Here is a 27,100-nt window from a genome sequence, read left to right as displayed (position 1 = left end):
AATGACTCTCAGTGATGGTTCAGGGCCATTGCTCCCTACCCCCAGCACCTGGAGTCCAGGTCTCTGGCTCCTTCCTTGTCTTTGGGACGTGCCCAGCTCTCCTGCTGGCCTGCGAGCTTTGAGGGCAAGGTCTGGGCTTCCTCTCCCTCGGGCTCCACACATGTTGGGCCCCTGTCCTCCAGGCGTGTCAGAATAGGTCAGCCGGAGCCGGTGACAGACACAGTCAGGCCCAGAGCATCTTGCTCCCCAAGGCCCAGCCCAGGCACGGGAGGGGATAAAAGTCTCGTGCTGGGGCCTTGGGGCAGGAACTCACACACCTGGATTATCCTCCGTCTGTCTGCAGCTGTGTGACCTTCTGTCTCTACCATGTCTCGATCATCATGCCAGGCCCGGAGGGGCTTCGGCGCTCGCTCTGCCTGTTTTGCACCCCCGGGGGGCCGTGGCGGCCGGAGCAGCTTCAGCAGCAGAAGCCTCATTTCCTTTAGGGGCTGCAGAGGAGCCTCTAGTGGGAGGTCTTGGGGATCAGGGGGAGGACCAGGGGTACGGTTTGGGGAAGGCCGTGGTGGGCCCGGGCTTTCCTTGTGCCCTCCGGGGGGCATCCAGGAAGTGACCATCAACAGTAGTCTGCTGACCCCATTGAAGATGGAGATTGACCCCCAGTTCCAGGTGGTGAGGACTCAGGAGACCCAAGAGATCAGAACCCTCAACAACCAGTTTGCTTCCTTCATTGACAAGGTGAGGGTCCACTCAGGTAAGCCCCTCTCCTTGCCTCCCTCAGAAGAACCATTCTCGATGGATTTGGGAACGGGGAGGTCTGCTCTGCTACCACTTTTTTAGTGCTTCTGCAGCCAGGAAATCCTTCCTGTGGTCTAACTGCAGGCTCTCTGATTATGCCGAGCCCCAGCTGTTCTATGGTTGGGGCTCAGGAACAGAGAACAGTCATTCAGCAGTGGATCCTCCCCCGTTAGCCAATCCCCATCATTTTGAGGTGTTCAGAGTCTCCTGGGAGGGCACAAGGCTGCCCCTGCCCAGGCTGGATTGGGAGGTAGAGGAAAGGTGGACTGAGGGTCCGTGAGGTTTTCCTTGCCAGATCCTGTGGCCAGGGAGTCCCGAAGGAGCCTTAGGGAGCCTCTGCTTGGGTCCCAGGTGCACTTCCTGGAGCAGCAGAACAAGGTCCTGGAGACCAAGTGGGAGCTGCTACAGCGGCTGGGCGCGAGTGACAGCTCCCCAGACTTGGAGTCTTCCTTTGAGGGCTACCTGGCCCGGCTTCGGTGGCAACTGGAACAGCTCCAGAGCGAGCGAAGGGCTGTGGATGCCGAGCTGAAGTCCTGCCAGGACCAGGAGGAGGAGTATAAGGCCAAGTAGGCAAACCCTGGGGTCCCATGGGGTCTGGGAGGGCTTGGATCTGCAGTTGGAGGGCTTCCCCCATGCTGAGCTCCGAGAGACACAGGACAGGCCTCCCTTCTGCATCCCATTTCCTCTGATTCTCAGGGTTCCTCCCACCCCTTACCGTGGTAGGTAAGGAGGCCCCCCAGTCTCTGATGCCCAGGTCTGGAGAGCCTCAGTTCCAACAGACCCAGCTCTGAGGGCCATGATTTGGGTCAGGGCTGGGAGGGGCTTCTTTAAACAATGCCTCCGCGGGTTTTTCCTCGATAAATTCCTGTTGAGCAGGCTGTGGGCTGAGGTGACTCAGATGTTCTCTGGTCTTGGTGGTGGAAGGGAATCCATTTAGTGGGACCATCCCCCGGCGTGTGGCATGATTCACAGCTGGGTTGTGTTTCCGGGTTCCCCACCTAGGTCACCTGGTGGTGTGGAGGGAGCCTTGGAAGAACAGGAGGCTTGGGTTTGGTGACTGAGAGCCAGGGGTGGCTGGGTGGCCTTTTGTCTTTGCCAGCCTCAGTTCCCCAGCGGGTCCTGGAAAGAGGCCAGGAGACCTGGTTTTAGATCTGCTTGGGTGACCTAATTATTGATGACTTGGGCAAACCATGAATTTCTCTGACAAAAGCCAAAATGCCAACTTCACATGATGATTGTGAGCAGCGAGTGAGAAAAGGTGTTGGAATGTGCCTGATAGATGTGATGGAAAGTGGCCTCATGTGGCTAAGTGGATATGAGCTGAAGGAGTGGAGACGGATGTAGCCGGGATGTGGCAATGACTTCCTGATGGGAAGGGCAGAGGGTCGGGCTGGTTATGTGTCCTGCTTGGGAGCATCTAAGGGCAAGGGGTGCCTTTTCAGGGAGGTCGTGCTCGGAGGAGGGGCATGGAGGAGGGGCTTGGGCTCTGATCTTGCTGCCTCAGGCAGCACCCTTCTGTACTTATTTGACAGGTATGAGGAGGAGGCCCGCAAGCATGCCACGGCTGAGAATGACTTTGTGGTCCTAAAAAAGGTGAGGGTGGGAGTCAGCTGCTTCACTGGGATCCTGAGCCCCCACCATGCACAAAGCCCAGTCCTGGTCTGGGACCGGAGATCCTAATGCAGGACATGATCTCACAGCGCCTGCAGGCCCCCAGGGAAATGGGACACCTATGTAGACACAGGGGCCCCAGAACAAGATCTGATGGAAGGACCACAGGATGAGCTCTGGGAGTCACTGTGGGAGAGGCTGGGGAGGGAGTGGAAGATGCAGAACTGGTTGAGAGTAATCAGGGAGGGCTTCCTGAAGGCAGTGTGTGCCAGTGTCAGGCAAAAGGGAGAGCAGGGTGAGGGGGGCTGGAGGAGGAATGAATGGGTCTCTGGGGACAGCTGTGGGGGAGCACTGGGCAGTGTGCGAACAGAACTCCTGAGCCAGAGTGGGAGCCACAAACAGGAGGTGGGAGGACGTGGTTTTTGTCTTCCTGTCCCCAGGATGTGGATGGGGTTTTCCTGAGCAAGATGGAGCTGGAAGGCAAGCTGGCGTCTCTCCGAGAGTACCTCTGCTTCTTGAGACAACTCAATGAAGAAGTGAGGATCTATCAAGGGTCGGCGGGAGTGGGGGAGGGGGCAGGACAAGCAGGCTTCCTGGCTACAGTGAGAGTGGCCAGGAGGCGATGCCTGGTTAGGGTGACTTAATTCCAGTCGTTCAGTCATTTGACAAACAGACACTGAGAATGTACCGTGTGGATTGGTAGGTATTGGAGATACACTAGTGAATAACCAGACAAAAATCACGATGCTTGCTTTCTGTTGGGAGATGGACGGTCAACTATAGACCTAGTAAAGGAGTAAATTTTATAATATGTCAGAAGGTGGTCAATGCTATGGCAAACAGGGACAGGAGGCTTAGGAATGTGGGGAGAGATAGGGCAGGTGGTAATTTCAAATAGGGTGGTCAGAGTGGCCTTTACTTAGAAGATAAAGCTTGAGTAACAATTGGAAGGAAGTGAGGAAGTTAATCAGGCAGGTGGAACCAGAGATTCCGGGCAGAGGGAAGGGCCACCAGTGGTGAGCTGGTACCCTTGTGGAAGCAAGGAGGCCATGGGGCTCAGAGTAGAAGGAGGAGAGGGGGGGTGTGTGACAAGCAGTCAGAGGAATGATGGGGACCGGGTGATTTCAAGCTTGCAGGACGTTTACTTTTAATGTCCAAGCTGCAGTGGCATTAGACACTACCTCCTATAACCCTTGTTTTCATATGAGGAGACAGTAGGGGACAGGACATGCCCAAACACCCAGTGGAATGAGGGCTGCCCCCTGATGGTTCATGGGCAGAAGTCAGGCACCCTGCCTTGCTGCCTGAGGCTTCGGGGGAAAGGGAGTGGAGGCAGGTGGACACTGAGTCAGTCTTTCTTGCAGGAACTGGGCCAGCTCCAGACCCAGGCCCGTGACACATCTGTGGTGCTGTCCATGGACAACAACCGAGGCTTGGACTTCAGTGACATCATTGCGGAGGTCCGCACCCGGTACGAGGAGATTGCCCGGAGCAGCAAAGCCGAGGTGGAGATGCTATACCAGACCAAGGTGCCGGAGCTGGATGGGAAGGTTGGGGGTCAGCACTGGGCAGGAAAAGGCTGGGTCTCCCTGCCCACATCCCGGAGTGGTTTTCCAACTCGGTCCCCTTGGGGGACCAGAGCTCCGGGGCTGGGTGGCATGGCCACTTCCCATCTCCAGGAGGCGGGCAGTGTGGGGTAACTGTGTGAGTCCAGCCTGGTCTGTCTGTTGCAAGCTCATCCCACCGTACCCCTGCTTCAGTGTTTAACCCGCATTCCAAGAGAGGGTTTGAGGAGGCACAGAACTGGGGACATGGTATTTCTCATGGTCCTGGGGTCACAGGTGAGGGTCCTCTCAACCAATGGTGTCATCTCCGTCCCCATCAGTACCAGGAGCTTCAGGCGTCTGCCCGGCTTCATGGGGACAGCATGAAGGAAACCAAAGTCCAGATCTCTCAGCTGCAGCAGGCGAGTCAGAGGCTGCAAAGTCAGATCAAGAGCCTCAAGAAGCAGGTAAGGCTCCCGGAGCTCCCCAGGACCCCCCACTTTGGACTACCTTTGTGCCAGGGTCACTGCTGGCTTTGTGTGCGGGTTTGGTAACTATCTGGAGCTTTGGATACTTCAGGTGGAGAGAGCCTCAGGCCCATTTCAGAGAAATTTGGCCTCCATCCTACGACTTCAAGCCCGTGTGCATTCTGCGTTGAACAACTCCATGGGGCACTGCTCACCTGTCTTCCGTAGGCAGACATACATCTTGCTTCTGGCTCCTAGGGGAGAGGGTCGATCCATATTTTTGTCTTATTTTCTTGTCTTTCCTTACTCTTACTCCTCCAGCTCAGCAGACACTCTAGGGTCAGGGGCTGACTTTCTGGATCCCATGTTGGGGAGGGTGAGAGCCAGGACAGGGTGCAGGTGAGATTGGTGGGGGGGAGTGAGCGCTCCTTAGGCAGATCTTTGCACAGGTTGGAGGTGATGTTGTTGGGGCCTGGTGTGGGCTGGGGTGGGGAGAGGAGGAGGGAGAGGATGGCAAGGGCAGGGATGTGCTTCCTTGCTCATCCTGGAGCCCTCACGTCTAGATGTGAAGGACTGTAGACTCTTTAGCTTTCAAGTCTCTTTGCACTCACTTACCCCAAACCCAAAGTATCGGTTTTGGGATTGGGCGGTTTCTTCAAGCATTTCAGCTTGACTCCCAGGGCGCACGCACATGGCCCGTCCTCTCCCAGCCAGGATCCTCCCAAGAAAGCTCTTGAAGCTCAGGTCATTCGAAGACCAGACTCAGTCTCCACCCATCCCCACCTGTTTTCCTTTGGAATGTGATGTAGGACCGATATGAAGGTGACCCAGTCCCATTATTCAGTTGGCTGCCACAGTGTTTTTGCCCATAAATTTGCATTCCTTACTTTAGAATTCCCCGGGGTGGCTGTTAAAATGCAGATTCCTGGGCCTTTGTCAGACTAAGGGACTCAACCTCTAAGGGTAGCCCAGAAACCTACTTTCTGAGCTCAGTTCACCCAGTTGGGAGCATGCAGTCAGCCCAGCTGCCTGTACTTAGGGGGGGCTACCACGTCCCCACAGCTGGGAGCTGCCGCAAGCTACCTTTCTTGTGAGAATCCCTCTTGGGAATGCAGTACCCCCCTTACTCTTCCTTTTCCTGCACAAACAGGATGGACCAGACTCCCTTGTGCCAGGTCCTGGCAGAGCCCCGCAGGCTGGGAGTGGTGGACCAGCTGTTGGGTTAGGGACGAAGCTCTGCCCCTCACTGCCTTTCTGAATCTCTGTTTCTTCATCTGGAGAAGAGAGCCAATGTTCCCCATCCACAGGGCGCTTGTGTATAGAACAGAACAGAATAATGAGGCTAGAATGGGAATAGAATAATGAGAGCCCTTAGGGAATGCCTTCTTTCCTGATCCCGAGGGTCGGTCGGCTGGATGGCCAGGTAGATGGGGATGTTGCTGTTGCTCTCCTTCCGTGAGTTTTCTATCAGATCAGAGAGGTAAGCGCAGAGAGGGTGTTTCTCAAACCCCGAACTGAGGCATATGGTTCCATATGCCTTGATAACAGGACAAAGTTTTTGAAGTGAGGTTGTTCTAAAATGATCAAGGACCTTGGCAACCCTCAAGATGATGCTTGTTGATAATGCTCCATGCAGCGGGGCAGGAAGAACATTAAGTGTCCAGGGAGAGAGAAAGTGCCTCAAGGAATGGGCTAAGGGATGGGTTTCTGGGGCTGCTGCAACACAGCACCACAGACTTGGAGGCTTGACACACCAGACCACGTGTTCTCTCAGTTCTGGAGGCCAGACCTATGGAATCAGGTGTTGGCAGGTACACTCCCTCTGAAGGAGTGGGGGTGGGGCGGGGGGGCAGGGAAATCCTTCCTTGCCTTACCCTAGCCTCTGGTGGCCTGAGAATCCTTGACATTCCTTGTCTTTCGGCTGCATCACTCCATCCCTGCCTCCATGGTCACATGGCATCATCACTCTGTATCTGTCTGTGTTCTGTCCTCTTTTTCTAGGGACACTACTCATGGAATTTAAGACTCATTCTATATACAGTATGATAGTCATCTTGAGATCTTTGATGACTTACATCTGCGAAGACCCTATTTCCATATAAGATCACAGTCTGAAGTTCTAGGTGGACATGACATTTTTGGGGACACTATTCAACCCACTCCAGGAGTTAAGGAAACAAAAGAGGCAATGCTTTCCCTTAGAATGAGAGGAACTGGGGGAAGGGAGATGGCCGTGGATAATTTTGAGCTCATAAGATTGTGGTCTACCCTGGGCTTTAAGCTCTAGCCACAGTAGGTTCCTTGGGAGACTGTGCTGGACTTGCAGCCACCGTCTGTCTCATCTCTACTCCCCTTCCAGAATGCCGACCTGCAGGCCACCATTGCCGATGCCGAGCAGCGTGGGGAGCTGGCCCTCAAGGATGCTCAGGCCAAACTGGATGAGCTGGAGGCCGCCCTGAGAGCAGCCAAGCAAAACCTAGCCCGGATGCTGCGCGAGTACCAGGAGCTCATGAGCACAAAGCTGGCCCTGGACGTGGAGATTGCCACCTACCGCAGGCTGCTGGAGGTTGAGGAGAGCAGGTGGGGACCTGGGAACATTGGAGAAATGGGAGCAGAACATGGTCTACCACCGAAGTGCTCTCCTTGCTGAAGGGGATTCTGAGACTTCCTAGCACTCTGAGACACTGAGGGCAACCTATCCTGCTGGGAGGGCTTTAAACTCGGGACTGTGAATTTGATCTGCTGAGAGTCTCAAATACCTGGGGGTATACTTTTTGCAGCCTTTCTGAACATTTCCTCTTCTTTCTCTGCCAGGATGTCTGGGAGGTGCACCAGCCAGGTCACTATCTGTGAGTATCAGGGTGCTTGGGGAGAGTGGTCCCCATGGGGAACCAAGGACCATTCTGTGACCGTGGTACATTTCTTGGCAGCCATGAGCGGAGGCAGCGTCGTTGTGTCTGGAGGAGTGGGCAGTGGCCTGGGGGCCACTTGTGGACTTGCAGACGGGAAAGGCAGCTTTGGGTCCAGCTGCTCCAGCATCGTGACTGGAGGCTCCAATGTCATCCTGGGCTCTGGGCAGGGTCCTGTTTGGGGCTCCTGCTCTGTATCGGGCTCTAGCTCTGGCTCTAGCTCTGGCGGCCACACCATCCTGAAGAAGACAGTGGAGTCAAGTCTGAAGACGTCTGTCACTTACTGAGTGACCTTGCAGCCACTTGTTCCTTGTGCCTTCCCAAGCCCTCTCAGCACTGCTCCCACCTCCACCACCCACCTCCCTGCACGGCCAGCTCCATGTCCACTGCCCACAGCCTGAGCCAGCCCACAGAGGACTCTGCGAAAGTCAATAAAACCATGTTTGCCTGCTGTTCTGAGTGTGTGCCGGGTCTGGCCTGCTCCGCATAGGGGTTTGCGTTTCATTTGCCTGCTGTCTGCCTCAGGCCCAGATCCACCACGCCCTGTCCTCCAGCCAACCAGCCTCATCCTCTCCTCTCCGCAGCTCTCAGGTGGAGCTGGGAAACCTCTGGTGGGCTTGGCCAGCCAAGTATTGTCCTTTGTGGGGGAGGGGAGAGGCCAGAGACCCAGTGACCAGAGCCTGGGGGCCAGAACCAAGGGTCACCACCCTCATTCTCCTCACCTGCCCCTGGACCTCCATCTCTCTAGCTCTTCTGCGAAATGAAGCAGCATCCATTTCTCCCTGAGTGGGGGTGTCTTCCTTTCTCTCTCCCCTCTCCCACTGTTTCCCTCCCCCAAATCTGATTGAGTGCAAAGCATTCTCGAGGCATGGTGCCAGGGCTGGGCTACACTGGCAAGCAAGATCAACCCCATCCTGCCCTCCCAATGGGGTCAGTGTCTCTCTTTTTAAAAGAGCAAGCTCTACGCCCAGTATGGGGCTCAAACTCACAACCCTGAACTCTGGTGGACTCAGAGGTAGGAAAGGTGCCCCTGGGTTCAGTCTCTCCCATCCCTTCAGTCTGCGGGTTCTCCAGCATAATGCCTCCCATCCATGAGAGCCAGATCTTCCTTCTGGAGTCCGTGGTTACCAGTGCCAGAGGCCAGCTTCCTGTGGCTCATTCAGACAGCCTATGTTGGGGGATGGGGGTTTCTCGGGGATCGCTTCTTTGTGTCCTGTCCCTTCTTCCGGTCCCTTCCCAGTGGTGTGTGCTGGCTCCACCCCCATCCGGGGTAGCAAGCTGGGTCTTGTCACGTCAGCCTCACCTCCTCTCTGAGCTTTAACCTGGCCCCTCTCCTGGACAGGGGTGCCCCCAAGCAGGTTAATAGGTCAGCACTGATGCTAAGCAATAGTTTTAAATGCAGGTTCCGAGGGCGTTTAGAGGGGAGGCTGGAGGGCAGAGATGAAGGTTCCCTGTGGCACTGTGCAGCTTCTCTGCCACTCCTTCTGGCTATTCAGCTCTGTCTCAGGCTTGCACCTCACCTGGCAAAACAGAAGCAGTGTTGCTGCCCTGCCCACTCCTCCCAGAAGGCAATTTGTGGAATATCTATTACTGTTCAGGAATAACCAATGGGCATCTCACCCCTCATCCCAATGGGTTCATCAGAGGGCTTCTTCCAGGCCTCCACTCTGCTCCCCGGATGTCCTCCATTTCCTCCATCTCCACTGATGTTTCAGTATCTCTTCCAGCTTGTTCCCTGGTAAAATAACTGTACTCCAGGGTGAAGACAGCCCCTCATTCCTGTTCCTCCTTGTTCTCATGTGTGCACCAGATTTTTCTCCTCCTGGAAACCTCCCCTAATTCCCCAAGTCTGAATGTGCCAGGCCCTTTCTCTCCCTGGCACAGCCTGGCTACACCTCTTGTTGTTCTTGGCTCTGTCTCTGTCTGGTTCTGGTCTGGGATCCAGCTTTCCTATTAGTCTGGGACCAATGGGCAGGTTGATCTCCTGCACCCAGGATGGGGATCAGTGGCTCAGCTGATGCGGGGGGGGGGGTTTGATGAGCTCTTGGGACTGGAATTCTGCCCATCCCCTTACCTCTTGGCTCTCACCCCATCACTGGGCCTGTCTGAATAGGAGGCTGGAAACTTCTTCCCTCTTCTGCAGGAAGCTCTATAGGAAGCCAGGAGCATGGGCATCAGGGCCAGTTGCTAGGTGGGTGAAAAGGGTCACTTTCTCCACCCCAGCCCCTACCCCAGCTACCCATCAGCTCCTGCACTTGCTCTTCCCATCTTCTCCCTCCCATGTGGCTCAACTTCAAACTCCATGGCCTAGGCCACAGGAGGTCATGTCATCCCTCCCCCGTGTCCACCCTGCAACCAGCTTTAAGGGGAGGTTAGCCTTTTTCTCAGACTCAAGGATCTCTCCATTAGAAGTATCTGAGAAGGAGGCTTTTTAGCCTTCTGTAAGGGAGCCATGAGCTGGAAAGCCCATGGCCCAGGAACCAGGATTCCTGGGCTTGTATCCCAGCTCTGCCACTTACCAATGGTGTGACTTTGACCAAGCTATGTAACCCCTTCAGTGTTCTCATCTGTGAGGAGAGATTAATAATGCTGACCTCACAGGGCTGTGTGGGCATGGTGCCATTCAGGATCCCAGCAGGAGACAAAATTCACCCAAGAGCATTCACTTAGATGGGCTTTCATGCCAGGAGCTCCTATGGAGGTGTGGGCATGGCTGAGGGAATGCAGAAAGGATGGACGGGTCCTGAGGTCAGCAGAGCTGGAGGGGCCAACCTCGGTTTGTCCAGGGCCGAGCTGTTTTCCAGGACGTGGGCCTTCGCGTGGAAACAGGGAGAACTGGGATCAGGAGGTCACCTGTGTAGAGCTGAAAGACAAGAGGAAGAAGTGAGTGACAGATGGAAGAAGCTGTAATCATGGAGGACAGCAGGGAGGAAGCCAGGGAGAAATGCCTGCCCTTCCTTCCACCCTCCCAGATCTCTTGTCACTGCCTCCCCAGCCTTGGCAGACCGGCGAAGCCAGAAAGCAAGGGAGCAGCCTACAGGGGTCTAGGAGGAGGGTGACTGATCTGGGGTGGGAAGGAGGCAGATGGAGCTTGGACATGAGATGCATTCCCGCACCGAAGGTGTCAGTCCTGTCATGAGTGTTGAGTAAAGGCAGACTGTAATAGTCATCACAGTTGGCTTACGAAGTCCTACCCCTGTAGGAGGGTGCCCAAGGGCAGCAACTCTTGTCTTCACCCCTTATCTTTGCTATGACCCCATATCCAGCCTGGCCTCTGGTGGGTGCTGTTGGGGGCTCCGCAGGCACCATTAGCCGTCTTGCCTTGTCCCTCCCACAGCAGCCTGATATCCCCTCGGCGCTTGTGTCCTACTGCGGGGAGACTGGGGCTGGGGGGCTAGGCAGGTGAAAGTCTCCAGACACAGAAGCCCTTGGTTGGAGCAGCAGCGGAGGGGAGGAAACTGCTCCTCTTTAGCCACAGAAAGAAGGTCTGAACTTGGGTGTCCTGCCTGAAAGCAGAGAAGGCCTAAGGAGGCACTGTGTCTCCCCCCTCCTCTGGTCTGTCTGGGCTGAGACCCCGGAGCCCCTGCCTGGCTGGGAGGAAGCCTGTCTCCAAGCAGGAACTCCCAGAGCGAGCCCTGGCAGCCTGTGCCACTGTCTGTCACCAGCTTGCCCACAAAGCCTGGCAGAGAGTGCCAGGTCAACCTGTGGGGCTGTGGAATGTGTGGAGCCGGCTCTATTCCCACCTCCCCGGCCACCCTGACTCAGAGGGCTAACATCACTCCCTTCCCCAGAAGTCCCACTCCCGACTGTCTCCCCTTCCCACACACCAGCAGGGAGCGATAAGGGAGGCTGAGAAAGCGATCACAGCCTCAGGGACAGGAGACAAAGGTCAGTGGGAAGTGACGCTCAGTCCCAGCTCTGTCCTGGGATCGCAGGCCAATGTTCTTTAAAGGACTTCGCCTTTCATAAAGGCAGAGGAGGCCCAGAGAGTTTGCGAACAGCCCAAGGACACACAGCTCCGTGGGGATACACTTCCCAGCCTGGCTTGCCCAAATGCCTTGTATCCCAGCTCCCAGCAGAAGGGAGGATCTGCTCTTGGGCATTAAGGGACTAATTCTGTGAGTGCCCCTCACCCCATTCCTCATGGGCGTTAGGTTCGACTTCTGTAGCAACTGGGAGCCACTTACAGCCTCTCATACTGGCCCTGGAAAAGAGTCCTGCAGCCTCTTCTATGCCCGGAGGGGGTTCGCTCTCTGCCTGCCTTCCGCAGGCCTTGGGAGTGGGCTCTAGCCGATGTGGAAGGAGTGTGACAAGTGCTGTTGCTGCTCCTTCCCATGTGTGAGTCTCTCACCTCTCTGGGCCCATTTTCCAGTTTTCCAGCTGAAAGCTCAAGTGAGCAAGGAGGGCCGATCTCCAAAGTCATGACCGCAACACTCCCTCAGTCCTAACATCTGGCTAACATCTGACATCTCCACATCTTCCTTTGAGGCTGTGTGGGTCCCAGGAGCCTGAGGTCGGAGGTGGGGGCACAGAGGGGACTGTGTGAAGTGATTGAGGAGCTCCTGGCCCTTCTGAACCAAGCACCAGGCTCCTTGGGGGCTGGGAAGATGGGAATGTTGGGGTGCTCCCTGGGGCTCTTGGGGTCTTTGTTGAACACATTCTTCTTAGACCTGTACTTATGTCTAATCAGAATGGGATGTGTCCTCCACCCCCCTCCTCCAGAGTGGCTGGGTCTTTCTAGGGGTGTCTGCTGTGGGACAGAGGGCTGGGGGGGACGGTTCAGGTGACGGTCAAAGTGCTCTGTTTCTCTTCAGTCCCCCAGCAAAATGTGCTTCACCCCATGCATCTTCCTGGCCTCGGGGCAAAGCCTGAGGTGCCCAGGCCTTTCCACTTCCTTTTCTAGTGGTCCAGCCCCATGTTTGGGCCAACACCCTCTTCTTGTCCTTATACCCACTTTGCTTGGCATTGGGTCTCTGCCCTGCAGACAATCTGGCAGTGGATGACGGAAGAACAGACTGCCCCCACCCCACTCTGTCACCTGTGTCCCCCACCCTGGACCTGCTGGGCGGCGATGAGGCCGTGGGCTGGGAGGGTGGGACTGGAGCAGGCCTGGGCACCCTCTCCACAGCCCGTTGCCCAACCCTCCCTTCCCTTACCACCTGTACAGCCCTGGGCCCTGGGGCCTTGGCTTGCGACAGGGGCCTGGGCCAAATCCCATAGAACAGAGCCCTATTGACGGTGGCCATCGGGGCTGGGTGGGAGGAGACCAAGCCAGCCACTGGGTGGTGGGGGCGGCCGTGGGAGCCTGTATCATCCCGTTCCAAGACAGGACAGCCCCAGGGGGGAGAAGGTGGCATCCCGCCCCACACAGTCTCGGCTCAGCCCCAGCTCCAGAGCACGGGTGATAACTGGGAGCAGCCCCTCCCTCCTGCTGGGGGTGAGGGGACTCCCCTGGCCCATGGGGCCCCTCCCTCTGTTCCTGGGGCAATGGGGCAGGAGTGTCTCTGGAGCCCAGGAGCCAGCCCAACTGGGAAAAGATAAAAAGCCCATCGGTGGCACAGCATTCCCACACCGCGTTCCCTCTCCGCTCTCTCAACCTGCGCTCCTGCCCCTCTGACGGCCATGAGGTCTTCTGTGTCTCGACAGACATACTCCACCAAAGGGGGCTTTAGCTCCAACTCTGCAAGTGGAGGAGGTGGGTCCCGGGGCCACACCAGCTTCAGCTCAGTGACGGTGTCCCGGAGCAGTAGCAGTGGCGGGGGGACCCGCTGTGGCTCCAGCAGGGCTGGCTTTGGCAGCCGAAGCCTCTATAACCTGGGGGGCAGCAAGAGCATCTCTGTCAGTGTGGCTGGAGGGGCCTCGTCAGGGCGGGCCCTGGGAGGCTTCGGCTTTGGCAGTGGGGCCTATGCGGGCCTGGGGGCGGGGCGGCAGGCATTCGGGCCAGCCTGTCCCCCTGGTGGGATTCAGGAGGTCACCGTCAACCAGAGCCTGCTGACCCCTCTCAACGTGGAGATCGACCCCGAGATCCAGCGGGTACGCACCCAGGAGCGCGAGCAGATCAAGACCCTCAACAACAAGTTTGCTTCTTTCATCGACAAGGTGAGCCGGGGTGGAAGGAAGCAGGGAGGGGCCCTTGGAGCAGAAGCAGGGCCGCTAGGAGAGGGGGTGCAGGGCGGAGGCTGCATACTGCTGGGGCGAGGTTGATGGAATGACTTTGAGCTCTCTGGCCTGGCGACAGCCTTCTGGGTCTCCCTGTCCTTGCTCGGTGGTTCTAGTCACAAGGGCTGTTGCCGAGCCCACCTTGACTGTGTTGTGCCTTTCCTACAGTCATCGTTGACATGATCACACAGCGGCCTGTCCCACAATTAAGGAGTAGACTGTCCTTAGGGCTCCTCCTAACAGGGTGGTCCTTAGTGCCTCTGGTCAGCTGGGGAAACTGGCTCAAATGTTCAACAAGTTATCCAAGGAGCCCATCTGTTCCCTGTTCTCTCAGTGTTGGAGAAGGCCTAAGGACAAAGATGTGATCCGGACACGTTTGAGGGGTTGTTCTAGAAGAAGTTACCATTTTGCTTCTCCTATTCCTCCTTGCTGTTCTGGTCCAGAAACTCAATTTGGGATGGACAGTGAAGAGCGTGGTCGCCGGGGTACCATGACCCAGGGGTATAGTTTGATCTGTCCCAGACCGGGAGCATCCTGACTCCTTCCTTTCCTGGCCTCCAGACCAAACCGATGGCTCTTGTACCTTCTGTCTGGCATTTCCAGGTCCACTCTGTTGCATTGTCAACCTCTAACACAAGTCCCCAGGCAAGGGGACCATGATGGAGAAAGTCCTGGTGGATAGCCATATGACTTCGGGGTCCCCAAAGAACATTCATGTCCTCTTTCTCATGGGAAGCCCACAGTGTTCCATGAGGAATCAGAATAGTGATATTTGTCCATTTAAAAAAAAGAGAAAACAGAAGTCTAGAGAGGACAAGTGATTTGTGCAGGATCATACAGGTACTTGGAGGCAGAGGTGGGCCTGGAGCTCAGGTTCATGGGCCCTATGGTCCTTGGCATTAATAGATCTTGTTGCTGTTTGTGGTGGGTGCACCTGCTTCATGGTTCCCAGGCCATGTGACTTTGGGCCTGGGGTGCTGTGGAGGTTGGACTTGGAGAAACCGGACGGCAGAAGGTGAAGCAAGCTGTTCCGCCCACCTCCTCACCTTCTCCCCTAGTGACTTTTGGTTCTCCTGTGGGACTGTCCCAGAGGTTAAACAAGCAAAAACCTTTCTCAGACTCTCAGCATTATGTTCTAGGAGCTGGGTGTCTGTGAGGTTGACCCTGTCCCATGTCTTTTGCTGGGCAGAGAACCCCCCAGGGGGCCTGTGAAGTCCATGCCATGAGCCCCTTTTAAGTCTTTAGAGGCAGGGCTGGGCAGCTATATTTAAAGTCAAATTTATAGAAAAGTTGTCAGAACAGTACAATAGATTTCTCTATATTTTTCACTGAGATTAACCAAATTTTAAAATTTAACTTAATTTAATGCAATTTTAATTCCAATGTAGTTAACGCAGAGTGTTGTGTTAGTTTCAGGCATACACCATTGCGATCCCACACTTCCATACTTGCTCATTGCAAATGCTCCCCTTCATCCCCATTGCCCATTTCCCCCATCCGCCCTCCCACCTCCCTTCCGGTAACCAGCAGTGTGTTCTCTAGAGTTAAGAGTCTGTCTCTTGGTTTCTTTCTTTCTTTCTCACTCTCTATTTTCCTTTGTGCATTTGTTTCATTGCTTAAATTTCACATCTGAGCAAAATCATGTCATATTTGTCATTCTTTGACTGATTTTGCTTTAGATTCACCAATTTTTACATTTTATCACATTTGCTTTCTCTTTCCCTGTGTGTGTGTGTACACGTACATATGTACTTACTTGTATACATACATACATACATATACATACACTCTATATGCACCTGCATTTTTTAAAAATATTTTATTTATCAGATAGAGATCACAAGTAGGCAGAGAGGCAGGCAGAGAGAGAGAGGAAGGGAAGCAGGCTCCCTGCTGAGCAGAGAGCCTGATATGGGGCTCAATCCCAGGACCCTGAGATCATGACCTGAGCCGAAGGCAGAGGCTTTTACCCACTGAGCCACCCAGGCGCCCCTGCACCTGCATTTTTAATAGTTGATTTTGGTGCAGAATTAGGGTTCAAGAACATCGGTTTACCCAGGCCAAGGGGGAAAGGGAGACCCAGAGAGAAGTGATTTGACTGTTGCCAACTAGTAAAGCACTTAGTTGGGGCTTTTATGGTTTATTAACTCTTTAGAGTTCTTGTCATTGGATTGGACAGTCTTTTCCAGCAAAGACTGTTCCCTGAGGAGGAGGGGCTCCTTCCCATAGCAACGCATCAGCTGTGTACCAGCCCCGTGAGGTCCTGGGGCCAGCGATGGTACCAGCCCACCAACCTTCTTGCTCTGGCTCAGGTCCGGTTCCTGGAACAGCAGAATAAGGTGCTGGAGACCAAGTGGGCCCTGCTGCAAGAGCAGGGCCAGAACTCAGGTGTCACCAGGAACAACCTGGAACCCCTCTTTGAGAACTACTTGGGCAACCTGCGGAGGCAGCTGGACAACCTCCAGAGCGATCGGGGGAGGCTGGACTCAGAGCTGAGGAATGTGCAGGATGTCCTTGAGGACTTCAAGAGCAAGTGAGGAGGACTGGACAGGCTGGGGCCGTGGGGGTGAGGAAGGGACAGTGCGGGAAATCTCCCCAGAGAGGGTCACCACATTCCCATGTTTCTGGTTCCCACCTGGGGGAATGCACAGACAGAGCGTCTTCCCTTGGGTGACTCCTGGAGAACTGTCCCACTTATTTGTGTATTGTTCATAATTTAAAAAACTCTAAGGTAGGGAGAATATGAAAGGAACCTCTACGTTCTTATTACTCAGCTGTAATAATTATTAACTCATAGCCAATCTTGTTTCATCTATATACCTACTTAATTTTTCTCCTCCCTTATTGTCTTGAAACAAATCCTAGCCATCGTGTGATTTCATTCATAGATATTTACTGGCTATATTCATATGGCTCATCAGCATAGCTTGACTTAATCAAAATAAACATAATGCCATAACCACAACTCAAATTTTTAAAACAGTCATTCCTCAATATCCTCGACTATCCATTCATTTTGAATTTTCAACTGTCCCGTAAATGTCTTAAGTTTTGAAATATGGTGGTTTGAATCAAGATCCAAATAAAGGTCAGAGATTATGATGAGAGATATGTATATTTATAATTTTAGGGTATAATCTTTCATAACTTTCCCAATAACTTGATACTGGTGATCTCTAACCCTTAAAATCTCAGCAAAAGCAGCTGGAGAGAAGTGAGCTGTTTTAAATGACGTCCTGCCTGTCGAAAGTGAACACAAAGATAAACCACTGTTGACACAGCTTTGCCTGTTCCTATAAAGCCTCCCAGGGGCTCCGATCCAAAGAGATGGCTGCTCTTGATTGCAGTATTATTATGCAAAGTCTGGGCCCGGTCCCTCAAAGCGGGTGGGCAGGAATATTTAATGGCTGTACCCCAAGTTTCTTCACTGATGGGCTGCATTACAGAACTGCTTCTCAAAGCTGTTCTGAGATAATGTGGGACCCAAGGGGGCATAAAGCCAAGTGGGTTAAATGCCTTAAAAGGTAGAACTAGGCTGAGTCTGGCCTGAGTCTTCCTATGTTACAGGTACGAGGATGAAATCAACAAGCGCACTGCGGCGGAGAATGAGTTTGTGCTGCTCAAGAAGGTGAGCAGGTGGTGGGGATTAGGGGAGGTGGTTCGCTGGCTTGCCAGGGTGCCGGGGTGACTCGGAGGGAGGCGGAAGCCCTGGGGACTGAGGCGTCTGCCCTGCTGTCTCTCTTGCCCCCAGGATGTGGATGCTGCATACATGAGCCGAATGGATCTTACTGGCAAGGTCAGCACCTTGACTGAGGAGCTCGACTTCCTGAATCATCTCTATGAAATGGTGAGATGGCCAATGGATGGGGACAATTATATATATGTATAGCACTGGGGATCCCCCCCTGGAGGTCTGACCTGAATTCACCAGTGCAATTTAACTGATGGAAGATAGAACCTGGACCTTTTATTAACACGAGCTTCCACGCTAAGTGCTAAGGATGGGCCGGACACTGGGCCAAGCTTTACATAATCCTCTCAAGGAAGCCACAATAGAGGTACTACTATTGTCTCCATTGTATAGTCAGGGACAGGGAGGCTCAGGGCAGCTTGCCGATGGTCACATAGCTAGGTAGAGGCAGTGCTGGAATTAAAACCTGGTTCTTGGGCTTCAAAGTCTGACTTGCACTCCTGTGTTAGACCTTTTCCTTTCTAGAGCAGTTTGTAATGGAGCAAGGGCCGGAGGAGCAGAGATGGCAGAGAAAGGACTGAGATTTCAGGTGGGCTCAGGAGTTGAGGTGTGGGTAGTGGGTAGATTGCAGGATCCAGGAGGGGTTCCAGGAAACAAGGAGGTTTTGAAGACCAGGGTGAGAGGGCTGAAATTAACCTCAATTGATCCTAGCATCCTGGACTTGGACTCAGTAGGGGCCTCGTGGCCCGCCTTCCCTCTGTGTTGGAGTCCTTTCTCCCTCATGGTTGCTAGGAGTCATGTAGCCTGGGCTTGAATCCTCCTGGTGGCAGGGAGCTCACTGTTTTTCAGGGCAGACATTTTCATTGTTGACCAAAAAAGAAAGCTGACTTCAATCATCTTCCCATGACTTCTGCTCTTGATTGGCCCTGAGTTTGCCCTTCAGGCAACAAAGTGAGTTGCCTTCTGTGTGGCTAATTGCCTTTCCCAGGGCAGCATGTTAGAGGTCAGGGTGCTTTGGGGACTGACATCTGTGGCATGTGAGGAAGTTGAGGAAATAGTGTTCTTAGACCAGACTTTGGGAAACGGTGGGGTAGGGAGGGAGCTTACAGACTTGCATTCACGCACATAATGTTGCGTTAGTTTATGTGTCGTCTTTAGAAGTCATTTCACAATATTTACTTCTTAAACTGCCCTCCCCAACCCTGGACTTTTTCTCATGAATGCTTTCAAGTGAGACATGTATCCATTTGCTTCCAACTTCCTGGATTTGGGCAGTTGAATTTTTGAAACCAAATGCAAGGGTTAATGAGTCCCATTTTCCCTGTGACATGTGATTATGGTTTCATCCCATCATCTAGGTAGCTGTGGGCACTTTAAAACCAATTTCCCCTATGCATATGTTGGAGATACCCCATTGGGTAATTGGATGTATTCATGATGTCCCAGCCTGGGGTTCTCTGCAGACCTGGTAAACTTTCAGTTCAGTGTGAATGTCCATTTCAGTGTATATGACCAGAGAGCACATTAAAGCCGACAGGGCCAAGAACCGAGTCCTAGTGCAAGAACTAGACTTTTAGTTGTATCTTTCTCCCAGGCTGACCTCACTCCACTAATCACTAATTTGTGGTTCAAGTGCCTCAGCTACTTGAAAATCTAGTTGATATCATCATCTGGTCCACATCTTTCTGTCTTGTATTCAAGAATGCTGTGGAAGTCTTGGTCAAGCAACATCTGGGCTGGTCCTTTAGCATTTTAGTAATACAACCACAGGAGAAAATGAAATCTGTTCGGCTTGGCCTTTCCTTAGGGAAGTCTTGCTGGCTCTATGCCTCTTACTTACATTTTGTGATTCTAAAGGTTCGTTGGAGGTTGATGTTAGGTTTTACCTGAAGAAGTCTAATGACTACATCATTTGCCTGTTTCCCATCAAGGAGAACGGTCATCAAACTAGAAAGGGCAGGATGCAGGAGAAGAAATGGAAAGCCAAGACAGACACAGAAAGTATAAGAGGCCTTGCTGGGGTTCTCAAGGGTCCAGGCCAAAGGAGCATATCCTAGAGGGCCATGGGATTGCCATGGGGATGGAAACTCCTGGAGATCCATAAGAAATATAGACAGTAGGGAAGATTCCAGGACCCCAGACGCAGCAAATGTCCTCATTTTTAAGGGAATGATATTTAGGCCTACCTGTGTCTCTTTGGGGTTGAGAATGAAGGCCAGAGCAGCCGTTCCCTTGTTGCCTCCTGCACGAATCAACTGTGATGGCCAATAAAGCACGTGCTAATTGATTTCATGCTCTGGTTTTGGTCAAGCCAGATCTCAGGGAAATCTGGAGGGCCACTCACCAACCCCTGGCATGTCTTACAGGGCAGAAAAGCAGCCTTGTGCCCTCCCTCTGGCCTGGATGATTCCTGTGGAATTCAGCCCCTGCTCCAGTATCAATGCTTTGGCCTCTCTGGCTCTTTCCCTCCTTGCCCAGAGGCTCTCCTCTCAGGGCCCTAGTGCCTGAGGAGACACATACCTTTAATCTACAGAACTCTTCCTTCTCCACTTGTATCAGCTCTGTTTCTTTGGAGAACCTAACGCTTTTATCCTCTTAGTCTACCACTCTTGGTGGGATTTGGTAGATCTCCTTGTCTTAAAAATTCCAAGTTGATTTTCCTCAGGACCACACTCTGGCTTGGGAGTGCAGAGGGACCCTGAGCGGGGGAGGGTGAGGGGGTGATGCCACAAGGTGACAAAGGCAGAGTTATCACCGCTGTGGCAAGATGATGTGATCTGTAGCAAATATGCCTCATGGACGTCTTGACCGACCTTCAAAGAAGTCTGGGCATATAATGCATTTTACTGAGCACCTACCATAGGCCACAAACGGATCTGAATCCTTACATCAACCCCACGAGGAAGGATCACTGCAGGCTGTTTATAGAAGAGGGGGCAGAGGCATCAGGAAGTTCCACCTCGGTTACACAGCTAGTGAATGGCAGGCTGGGGACTTGAACTTCGCTTTGCCTGTCTCCAGAGCTCACGTCTTTTCACTCAAAAGCAAACATTTCATGAGTTGGATGTTTGCCCCTTCCTCTCCACCCGTTCCACCTCTCAAATGATAACGCATCTTAGTAATCTAAATCTGTGTCAGTATGGATGGCAGTTCTAGCTTTGGTCGTTCTCTTTCTCGGCTTCTGTCTCTCTTTCAGTCGTGTCACCTCAGGTTCTGGTGTCATACTCCCAAGGTTTAAGGCTGGGCTCCCCGCTTATTAGTTTGTGATTTGGGGCAGGTCACGTCACTCTTTGTGCTATTGGAAAAGGGCTTGTAACAAGGTGGTGTCTGTTAAGTGCTTAACACAGTGCCTGCTCACAGGAAATTCTCAGTCAGTGAGATCTGCTCTAATATTCCAGCTTTATTGGTTATAATCCCACTGGAGGCAGGAAAGCTGGAGGCAAGACCAGAGCATACAAGGTGTTGACTCTGAAACGGAAGATTCTCTCCCCTCTGGGAGCCAGTGAGGTTTGGGCAGTTGGTAGACAGCCCAGGACAGGAAGGACTGTGGGAGAGATGGAGGCAGAGCTCAGCTGGGAGCCCATTCAAATGAGCTAGTGATAGAGCTGAACTCAAAGCCAGAACACAGAAACTGAGCCTGCTGCTCATGGCATCTTTAAATGCCTGTTTATATGTCAAAATCAATGGTCCTAGAAACCCAGGGAGGGTCCAAGAACATCGCCATGGTCTATGATTGTCAGTATAGTCTAGAGGAAACCACTTGGGAATTTGTTGCTCAACTGACTGGTTCCAGTCTGGGCCCCAGGACTGGACTGGATGACCTTGGATCTGATGACCTTGGATGCATCACTTCTCTTTCCCAAGCCTCTTTCCTAACCAAGGAAAGTGTCAGGACCACTGTGAATGGTGGTGCAGGGGGTTAGCTGGTTGATTGGAGAGTGGGATTTGAATCAGGCCTATGATCAGTTCCCTGGATCCCACTGTCTGCCCCCGTCAGAGGGGAGACTTTTCCCAAGTTGACAAAAGTGGCCTGGCCTGCCTCCCAGGGCATTCTGAGGATGACAGGGACTGGCACCAGGGTTGGGTGCAGTATGTACACATTCTTTCCCCTTCTGTAATCTCTTGGAAACCTGTAAATCCACAACAAGGAATGATATTTATAAAAATGAGAGGCCCCCCCCCCCAAAAAAAATGAGAGCCCATTTCCCAGCTGGAGAGAATTAGGTCTTTCCTTCTAGGCTGGAGCCTGGGGTAGAGCACAAGCCTCCTCTTGCCACCTGGGGCCCCGTCCTTCATCCCTCGGTTGTCTCCTGGGGTCCTGGATGAGGGGCACTGGTGGCAGCTATCTCTTTTTCTGCAGGAGCTGAGCCAAGTGCAGACCCACGTGTCTGACACCAATGTCATCCTTTCTATGGACAACAATCGCAGACTTGACCTGGATAGCATCATTGCTGAGGTCAAGGCCCAGTATGAGCTGATTGCCCAGAGGAGCAGGGCTGAGGCTGAGGCTTGGTACCAGACCAAGGTGAGGAGAACAGCTGGTCAGGTGTGTGGGCTGGGACAGATACAGAACTTCTGCCACTGTGAGAGGCCTGGGGCTAGACACACCAGCTGACGGGGTGGGGATAGGGGTGGGGCTCTAGCTGTGAGGGTGGGCCTGGGGCAACTAGTTATCCAGGAGGGCCTGGAACTGACAGGTCACTGCCACTTTTTTGGTCTCCAGTATGAAGAGCTGCAGGTGACAGCCGGGAAGCATGGGGACAGCCTGCGGGACACTAAGAATGAGATTGCTGAGCTCACTCGCACTGTCCAGAGGCTGCAGGGCGAGGTGGATGCAGTTAAGAAGCAGGTGAGTCTTTGGTGAGGAGTCTGGGGGTCAGGTGTGGGTTGGCAGAGGTGAGGACGTTCTCTATTGTTACGCTGAGGGGTGAGAACTGCTCTTTTCTTGAGGGATGGGACACACTCAAATGAGCTGGACTGTTAAAATCAACACAGTCCTTTTACAGGATAAGAAACTGAGGCTGGGAGGAGGATAGGAACTTGTCCAAGGTCACATAACATTTTAGTGGTGGAGCAGGTAAGATGATCTCCTCCAGGGAGCCTGATCCCATCTCTAGGCGATCAGAGCAAAAGGCTGACAGTTCAAGTATTCAGGTCATAGGTGCTGATTCCTTCTAGGATATGGCTAAAAGCTTGGGCTTTCCCCCAGATCGGAGTGAAGCATTTGGTTAACGGTGAGGTTATATTATTTATTCTATTTCTTTTGAGGCACTGGGCTGAGTTGCAGCAGGAGGGACTAAGATTAGACTTCAATAAGGACTTTCTCAGTAGTGCTACATGACCCTGCTTGTGTAATAGTATCTCTTCTCTGAGACGAATATTTCTGCTTTCCTTCTTTCTCAGTTAGTTGGGGCCCTGGGCGGGGGGGATGGGTGGGGGAATGTTGGTATCTGGTTTGAGGGCAGAGAGATGGATGTGATGACCCTGGAGGATGTTCCCAACACCTCTCATCCGTTGGGCAGTGCCAGCAGCTGCAGACTGCCATCGCAGAAGCGGAGCAGCGTGGGGATATGGCATTGAAGGATGCTCAGAAGAAGCTTGGGGACCTGGACATGGCCCTGCACCAGGCCAAGGAGGACCTGGCCCGGCTGCTGCGTGACTACCAGGCTCTCATGAATGTCAAACTGGCCTTGGACGTGGAGATCGCCACCTACCGCAAGCTGTTGGAGAGCGAAGAGAGCAGGTGGGGGCCCCTGCCTGCCCCGATTCAGAGGGCTTTACAGCCCTGCCCTGTGGGAGAGCCCCTGTCATCATTGGCTCTGTGCTGGGGGTAGGGAGAGAAGGGAGGAACCAGGAAGCTGGGCTCCTAACTCATCACCCACAGCAGACTTTCCGCTTGGGTTCACTGCCTCTGCTGCACATCTCTTGGGTTGGCAGGACAAGCAGTAATCCTTACAGTGGTCAACAGCCCTACAGAAGTGAGGCTTCTTCTTCCAACACTGGATTCCACCACCTCTGAAGCTTTGAAAAAAATTTAATCATCTCTGTCCTTGGGAAGGCGTGAGATGTACAGAAAGTTATTTGAGCCAGAAACCGGGAAGCTTTGTTTTGGCATGAGCTTTGTTTGCTGTCTATCATGTGCATGCAGAGGAAGGCAGGACAGGGGAGGCTGGTGTCACTTGGCCTGCTGTGGCTCTGCTTTTCTGTGGCACCTGCTGGAAGGGCCACAAGGCCCAGCACAGCCACATTCATGTGTTTCTCATGTCTCCTGGTCTTGTCTTGCCGACCCTGACTCGAGAGTTGACCCACAGAGTTGACCTACCGTGAAGGCAGAGAGTGGGAAAGGGGAAGGAGGGAGAGGGTTTTCACTGACCCTTCTCCTGGTCTTTCGGTTTCTGCAGGATGTCTGGAGAATGTCCCAGTGCCGTCAGCATTTGTGAGTATTTTGCTGCCTTCCCTGGCCTCAGGCTCAGCCCCAGTCCTCTGCTCAGTCCACTCAATCTGTCCTTGGCCAGAAGCACATTGCCCTCTACCTGAGCCCCTGGAGACAAGTTTGGGGGTTCCCAAAGAATGAGCTTCCGGCCCCACCTTCTCCATCAGTTTCCCAAGGCTCCACTGCCTGCTTGTTCCCATCCCTCATTGGTTTCTGCAAGTCCCCCTCCCCCTTCCAGTGTGGCTGCCCTGCCTTACCCAGAACCTTTGTCTTACAGCGGTGACTGGCAACTCCACCATGGTGTGCGGAGGCGGTGCAGCCAGCTTTGGGGGTGGCATGTCCCTGGGCGGGGGTGGGGGTGCTAGCAAGGGCGGATTCAGCACCGTCAAGGGAGGGGCTGTCTCTGGGGGCACCTCCATCCTGCGGAAGACCACCACGGTCAAGACATCAAGCCGGAGGTATTAGCTGACCAGACTTGCAAGCTGGGGCCCCCGCAGTTTCCTCCTTGCTGTACTCATCCCACCCCACCCACCTCCATAGGAATGGGAACAGCCCCAGGACCACAAGTCCAGTGTATTTGCATGCCAGACTCTTTGCATGCGATCTACATTTTGGGAAGGTGCAAATCTACCCATGATTTCTCCTTGCTTCTGCAATGTGATGGGAGGGGAGATTAAGGCCACCACCCTGAGCAATGTATTTGAGTGATCTGGAGGTGACCTTTTGATCACTGAGAGGAGGTTGGATTTTCCTCAATTCCTCTGTTCTTCTGCTCTGCACTCAGGGCAGGCTGGCGGAGGAAGGAGGGAAGTTGTGAGTGGTCCCTGAAGGCCTTTCAACCTCCCCAGTCTCCCACCAGACCCAACCCCTCTCTAAATCTATTCATGCCTGGCTCTCCTATCTGTTCCTGTGATGTATCTCAATAAATGGCAACTGCAGTTAGCTGTCTGGGGCTCCAGTCTGTCCTGCCCGGGGAATGAAACTGTCAGCCACACACTCACTATGCTCCATGCTACTCACCATGCTAGAAGCACACCAGCTGATGACCATCACCACTGTAGGCCTTGGCTCTTACTCTCTCCTTTGCGGGGTTCATGAGAGAAGTCTTGAGGCAATATATAAGTTGTTCAAGGCAGGACCCGGCCACTGAGAAGCTGCCTATTACCAGCCCATCTCGGGAGTCCTCCGTCCTCTGCTAACTCTCTGGGGCAGGCAGTACAATTGTTCAATGGAGAGATCTTGGGCTTCAGAACTGGCCAGACTTGCGTTTAAATCCTAGTTCTTCCACTTGCTGTGTGACCTTGGGCAAGTCACTTAACCTCTCTGAGTCCCAGTTTCCTCCTTCGTAAAAGCAAGGTGTAATGAGAACGTGTGTAAAGCCCCTGGCTAATAAGGTCCTTAATAGGATCGAGTGCCTTTTGCTTCCCTTCCCTCTGGCTCCTGATTTTCCACCTAACTCATCATGGAGCAGTCTGATGGCTTCTCTCTCAGCCCTCATATCTGGTCATCGATTTTTCCCAACAACAGCAGAATACATATTTTCACAAGCACACGCTGAATGTTTTCTAGGGTAGATCATATGTTAGGTCACAAAACAAGTCTTAGCAAATCCAGAAAGATTGAAATCATACCAAGTCTTTTCTTCGGTCTCATTAGTATGAAATCAGAGCTCAATAACAGGAGGAAATTGGGAAATTCATGAACACATGGAAATTAAACAGCACTTCCCTTAACAACCAATGGCTCAAAAAAGAAATTAAAAGAGAAATATCTTGAGACAAACAGAAATGGAAAAATAAAAAACTAACCTTTTGGGAAGCCATACAAGCAGTTCTCAGAGGGAATTTTATAGCTATGAACACATAGAGAAAGAAAAAAGAAAGACCTCAAATAAACCACTTAACTTGACATTTTAAGGAACTAGAAGAAGAACAACAAACCAAGCTCAAATTTAGCAGAAGGAAGGAAATGATAAAGATTAGAGTGGAAATAAATGAAATAAGGAATAAGAATGATTAACCAAACTAAGAGTTGCTTTTTTGAAGAGAAAAGCAAAATAGACCAACCCTTAATTAGACTCACAAAGGAAAAGAGGGAGAAGACCCAAATTAATGAAATTATAAATGAAAAAGGAGGTGCAATCACTGATAACATAGAAATGCAAAAAAAGGATTATAAAAGCCTCTTCTGAACATCTATGTGAAAACCATCCAGGCATCCTACAAGAAATGGATATACTCCTAGAAACATACAACCTACTCAGACTGAATAAGAAAGAAATAGAAAATCTGAGCAGACCAATTACTACTGGTCAGGAGATTGAATCAGTCATCAAAAATTTCCTCAAAGAGACGTCCAGGACCAGATGGCTTCCCTTGTGAATTTTACTGAATATTTAAAGAAGAATGAATGCCAATCTTTCTCAAACTCTTCTAAAAAACAGAAGAGGAGGGGTCACTCGCAAACTCATTTTACCAGGCCAGCATAACTTGATAAAAAGCCAGACAAGGACATTATAAGAAAAGGAAAGTAGAGGCCATGTCCCTGATGAATATAGACGCAAAAATCCTCGAGAAAATACTAACAACAACTTCTTGCTAGACACGTCTCCAAAGGCAAGACAAACAAAATAAAAAATGAACTATTGGGACTTCATCAAGATAAAAAGCTTTTGCACAAAGGAAACAATGAACAAAACTAAAAGGCAAGCTACAGAATGAGATAAGATATTTGCAAATGTTTTATTAGATGAAGAGCTAGTATCCAAAATCTATAAAGAACTTATCAAACCCAACACCCAGAAAACAAAGAATCCAGTCAAGAAATGGGCAGAAGACATGAATAGACATTTCTCCAAATAAGACATACAAATGGTCAACAGACACATGAAAAAATGTTCAACATCACTTGGCATCAGGGAAATACAAATCAAAATGACAGTGAGATACCACCTCACACCAGTCAGAATGGCTAAAATTAATGAGCCAGGAAACAAAAGATGTTGGTGAGGATGTGGGGAAAGGGGAACCCTCCTACATTGTTGGTGGGAATGCAAGCTGGTGCAGTCACTCTGGAAAATAGTATGGAGGTTCCTCAAAATTTAAAAATAGAGACCCAGCAACTGCATTGCTAGATATTTATTCAAAGGATACAAACATAGTGATTCAAAGGGACACATGCACCTCAATATTTATAGCAGCAGTTTCCACAATAGCCAAAATATGGAAAGAGCCAGATGTTCATTGACAGATGAAAGGATAAAGAAGATGTGGTATACATATACAGTGGAATATTACTCAGCCATCAGAAAGGATGAATACCCAATATTTGGATCAACATGGATGGAACTGGAGGAGATTACGCTAAGTGAAATAAGTCAAGCAGAGAAAGTCAATTATTATACGGTTTCACGTATTTGTGGAACACGAGGAATAGCATGGAGGATATTAGGAGAAGGAAGGGAAAAATGAAGGGGGGAAATCAGAGGGGGA

At 52.1% G+C, this 27,100-nt stretch overlaps 2 protein-coding genes across 3 annotated transcripts; both read left to right on the top strand.

Moving 5' to 3' along the window:
- Positions 1-366: 366 nt before the first annotated feature.
- On the top strand, positions 367-7,780 carry KRT78 (keratin 78; the record flags this gene model as incomplete). The annotated part of the gene is made up of 9 exons (XM_080812367.1): positions 367-735; positions 1,147-1,361; positions 2,328-2,388; positions 2,847-2,942; positions 3,771-3,935; positions 4,292-4,417; positions 6,777-6,997; positions 7,232-7,266; positions 7,348-7,780. 9 exons carry the CDS (start codon positions 367-369, stop codon positions 7,611-7,613), a joined length of 1,554 nt encoding a protein of 517 aa, XP_080668493.1. The 3' UTR covers positions 7,614-7,780.
- A 4,979-nt stretch (positions 7,781-12,759) lies between these two features.
- KRT79 (keratin 79) lies at positions 12,760-24,556 on the top strand. Of its 2 annotated transcripts, XR_013967326.1 has the most exons (10): positions 12,949-13,425; positions 15,798-16,018; positions 17,053-17,113; positions 17,237-17,332; positions 21,537-21,701; positions 21,900-22,025; positions 22,699-22,919; positions 23,578-23,612; positions 23,887-24,349; positions 24,416-24,550. XR_013967326.1 is itself a non-coding variant. In XM_080812361.1 (9 exons), the coding sequence occupies exons 1-9, from the start codon at positions 12,949-12,951 to the stop codon at positions 24,072-24,074; spliced, it is 1,590 nt and encodes a 529-aa protein (XP_080668487.1). In that variant the 5' UTR covers positions 12,760-12,948; the 3' UTR covers positions 24,075-24,556. The 2 variants fall into 2 exon arrangements, 1 of the variants encoding a protein (XP_080668487.1); XM_080812361.1 differs by having other exon boundaries at positions 12,760-13,425; positions 23,887-24,556.
- The last annotated feature ends 2,544 nt before the right edge of the window (positions 24,557-27,100 follow it).

The sequence above is a fragment of the Martes martes genome, assembly GCF_963455335.1.
Source record: "Martes martes genome assembly, chromosome: 8".
NCBI lineage: Eukaryota > Metazoa > Chordata > Mammalia > Carnivora > Mustelidae > Martes > Martes martes.
The sequence above is the reverse complement of the archived record's forward strand: the minus strand, read 5'-3'. Positions and strand labels throughout refer to the sequence as shown.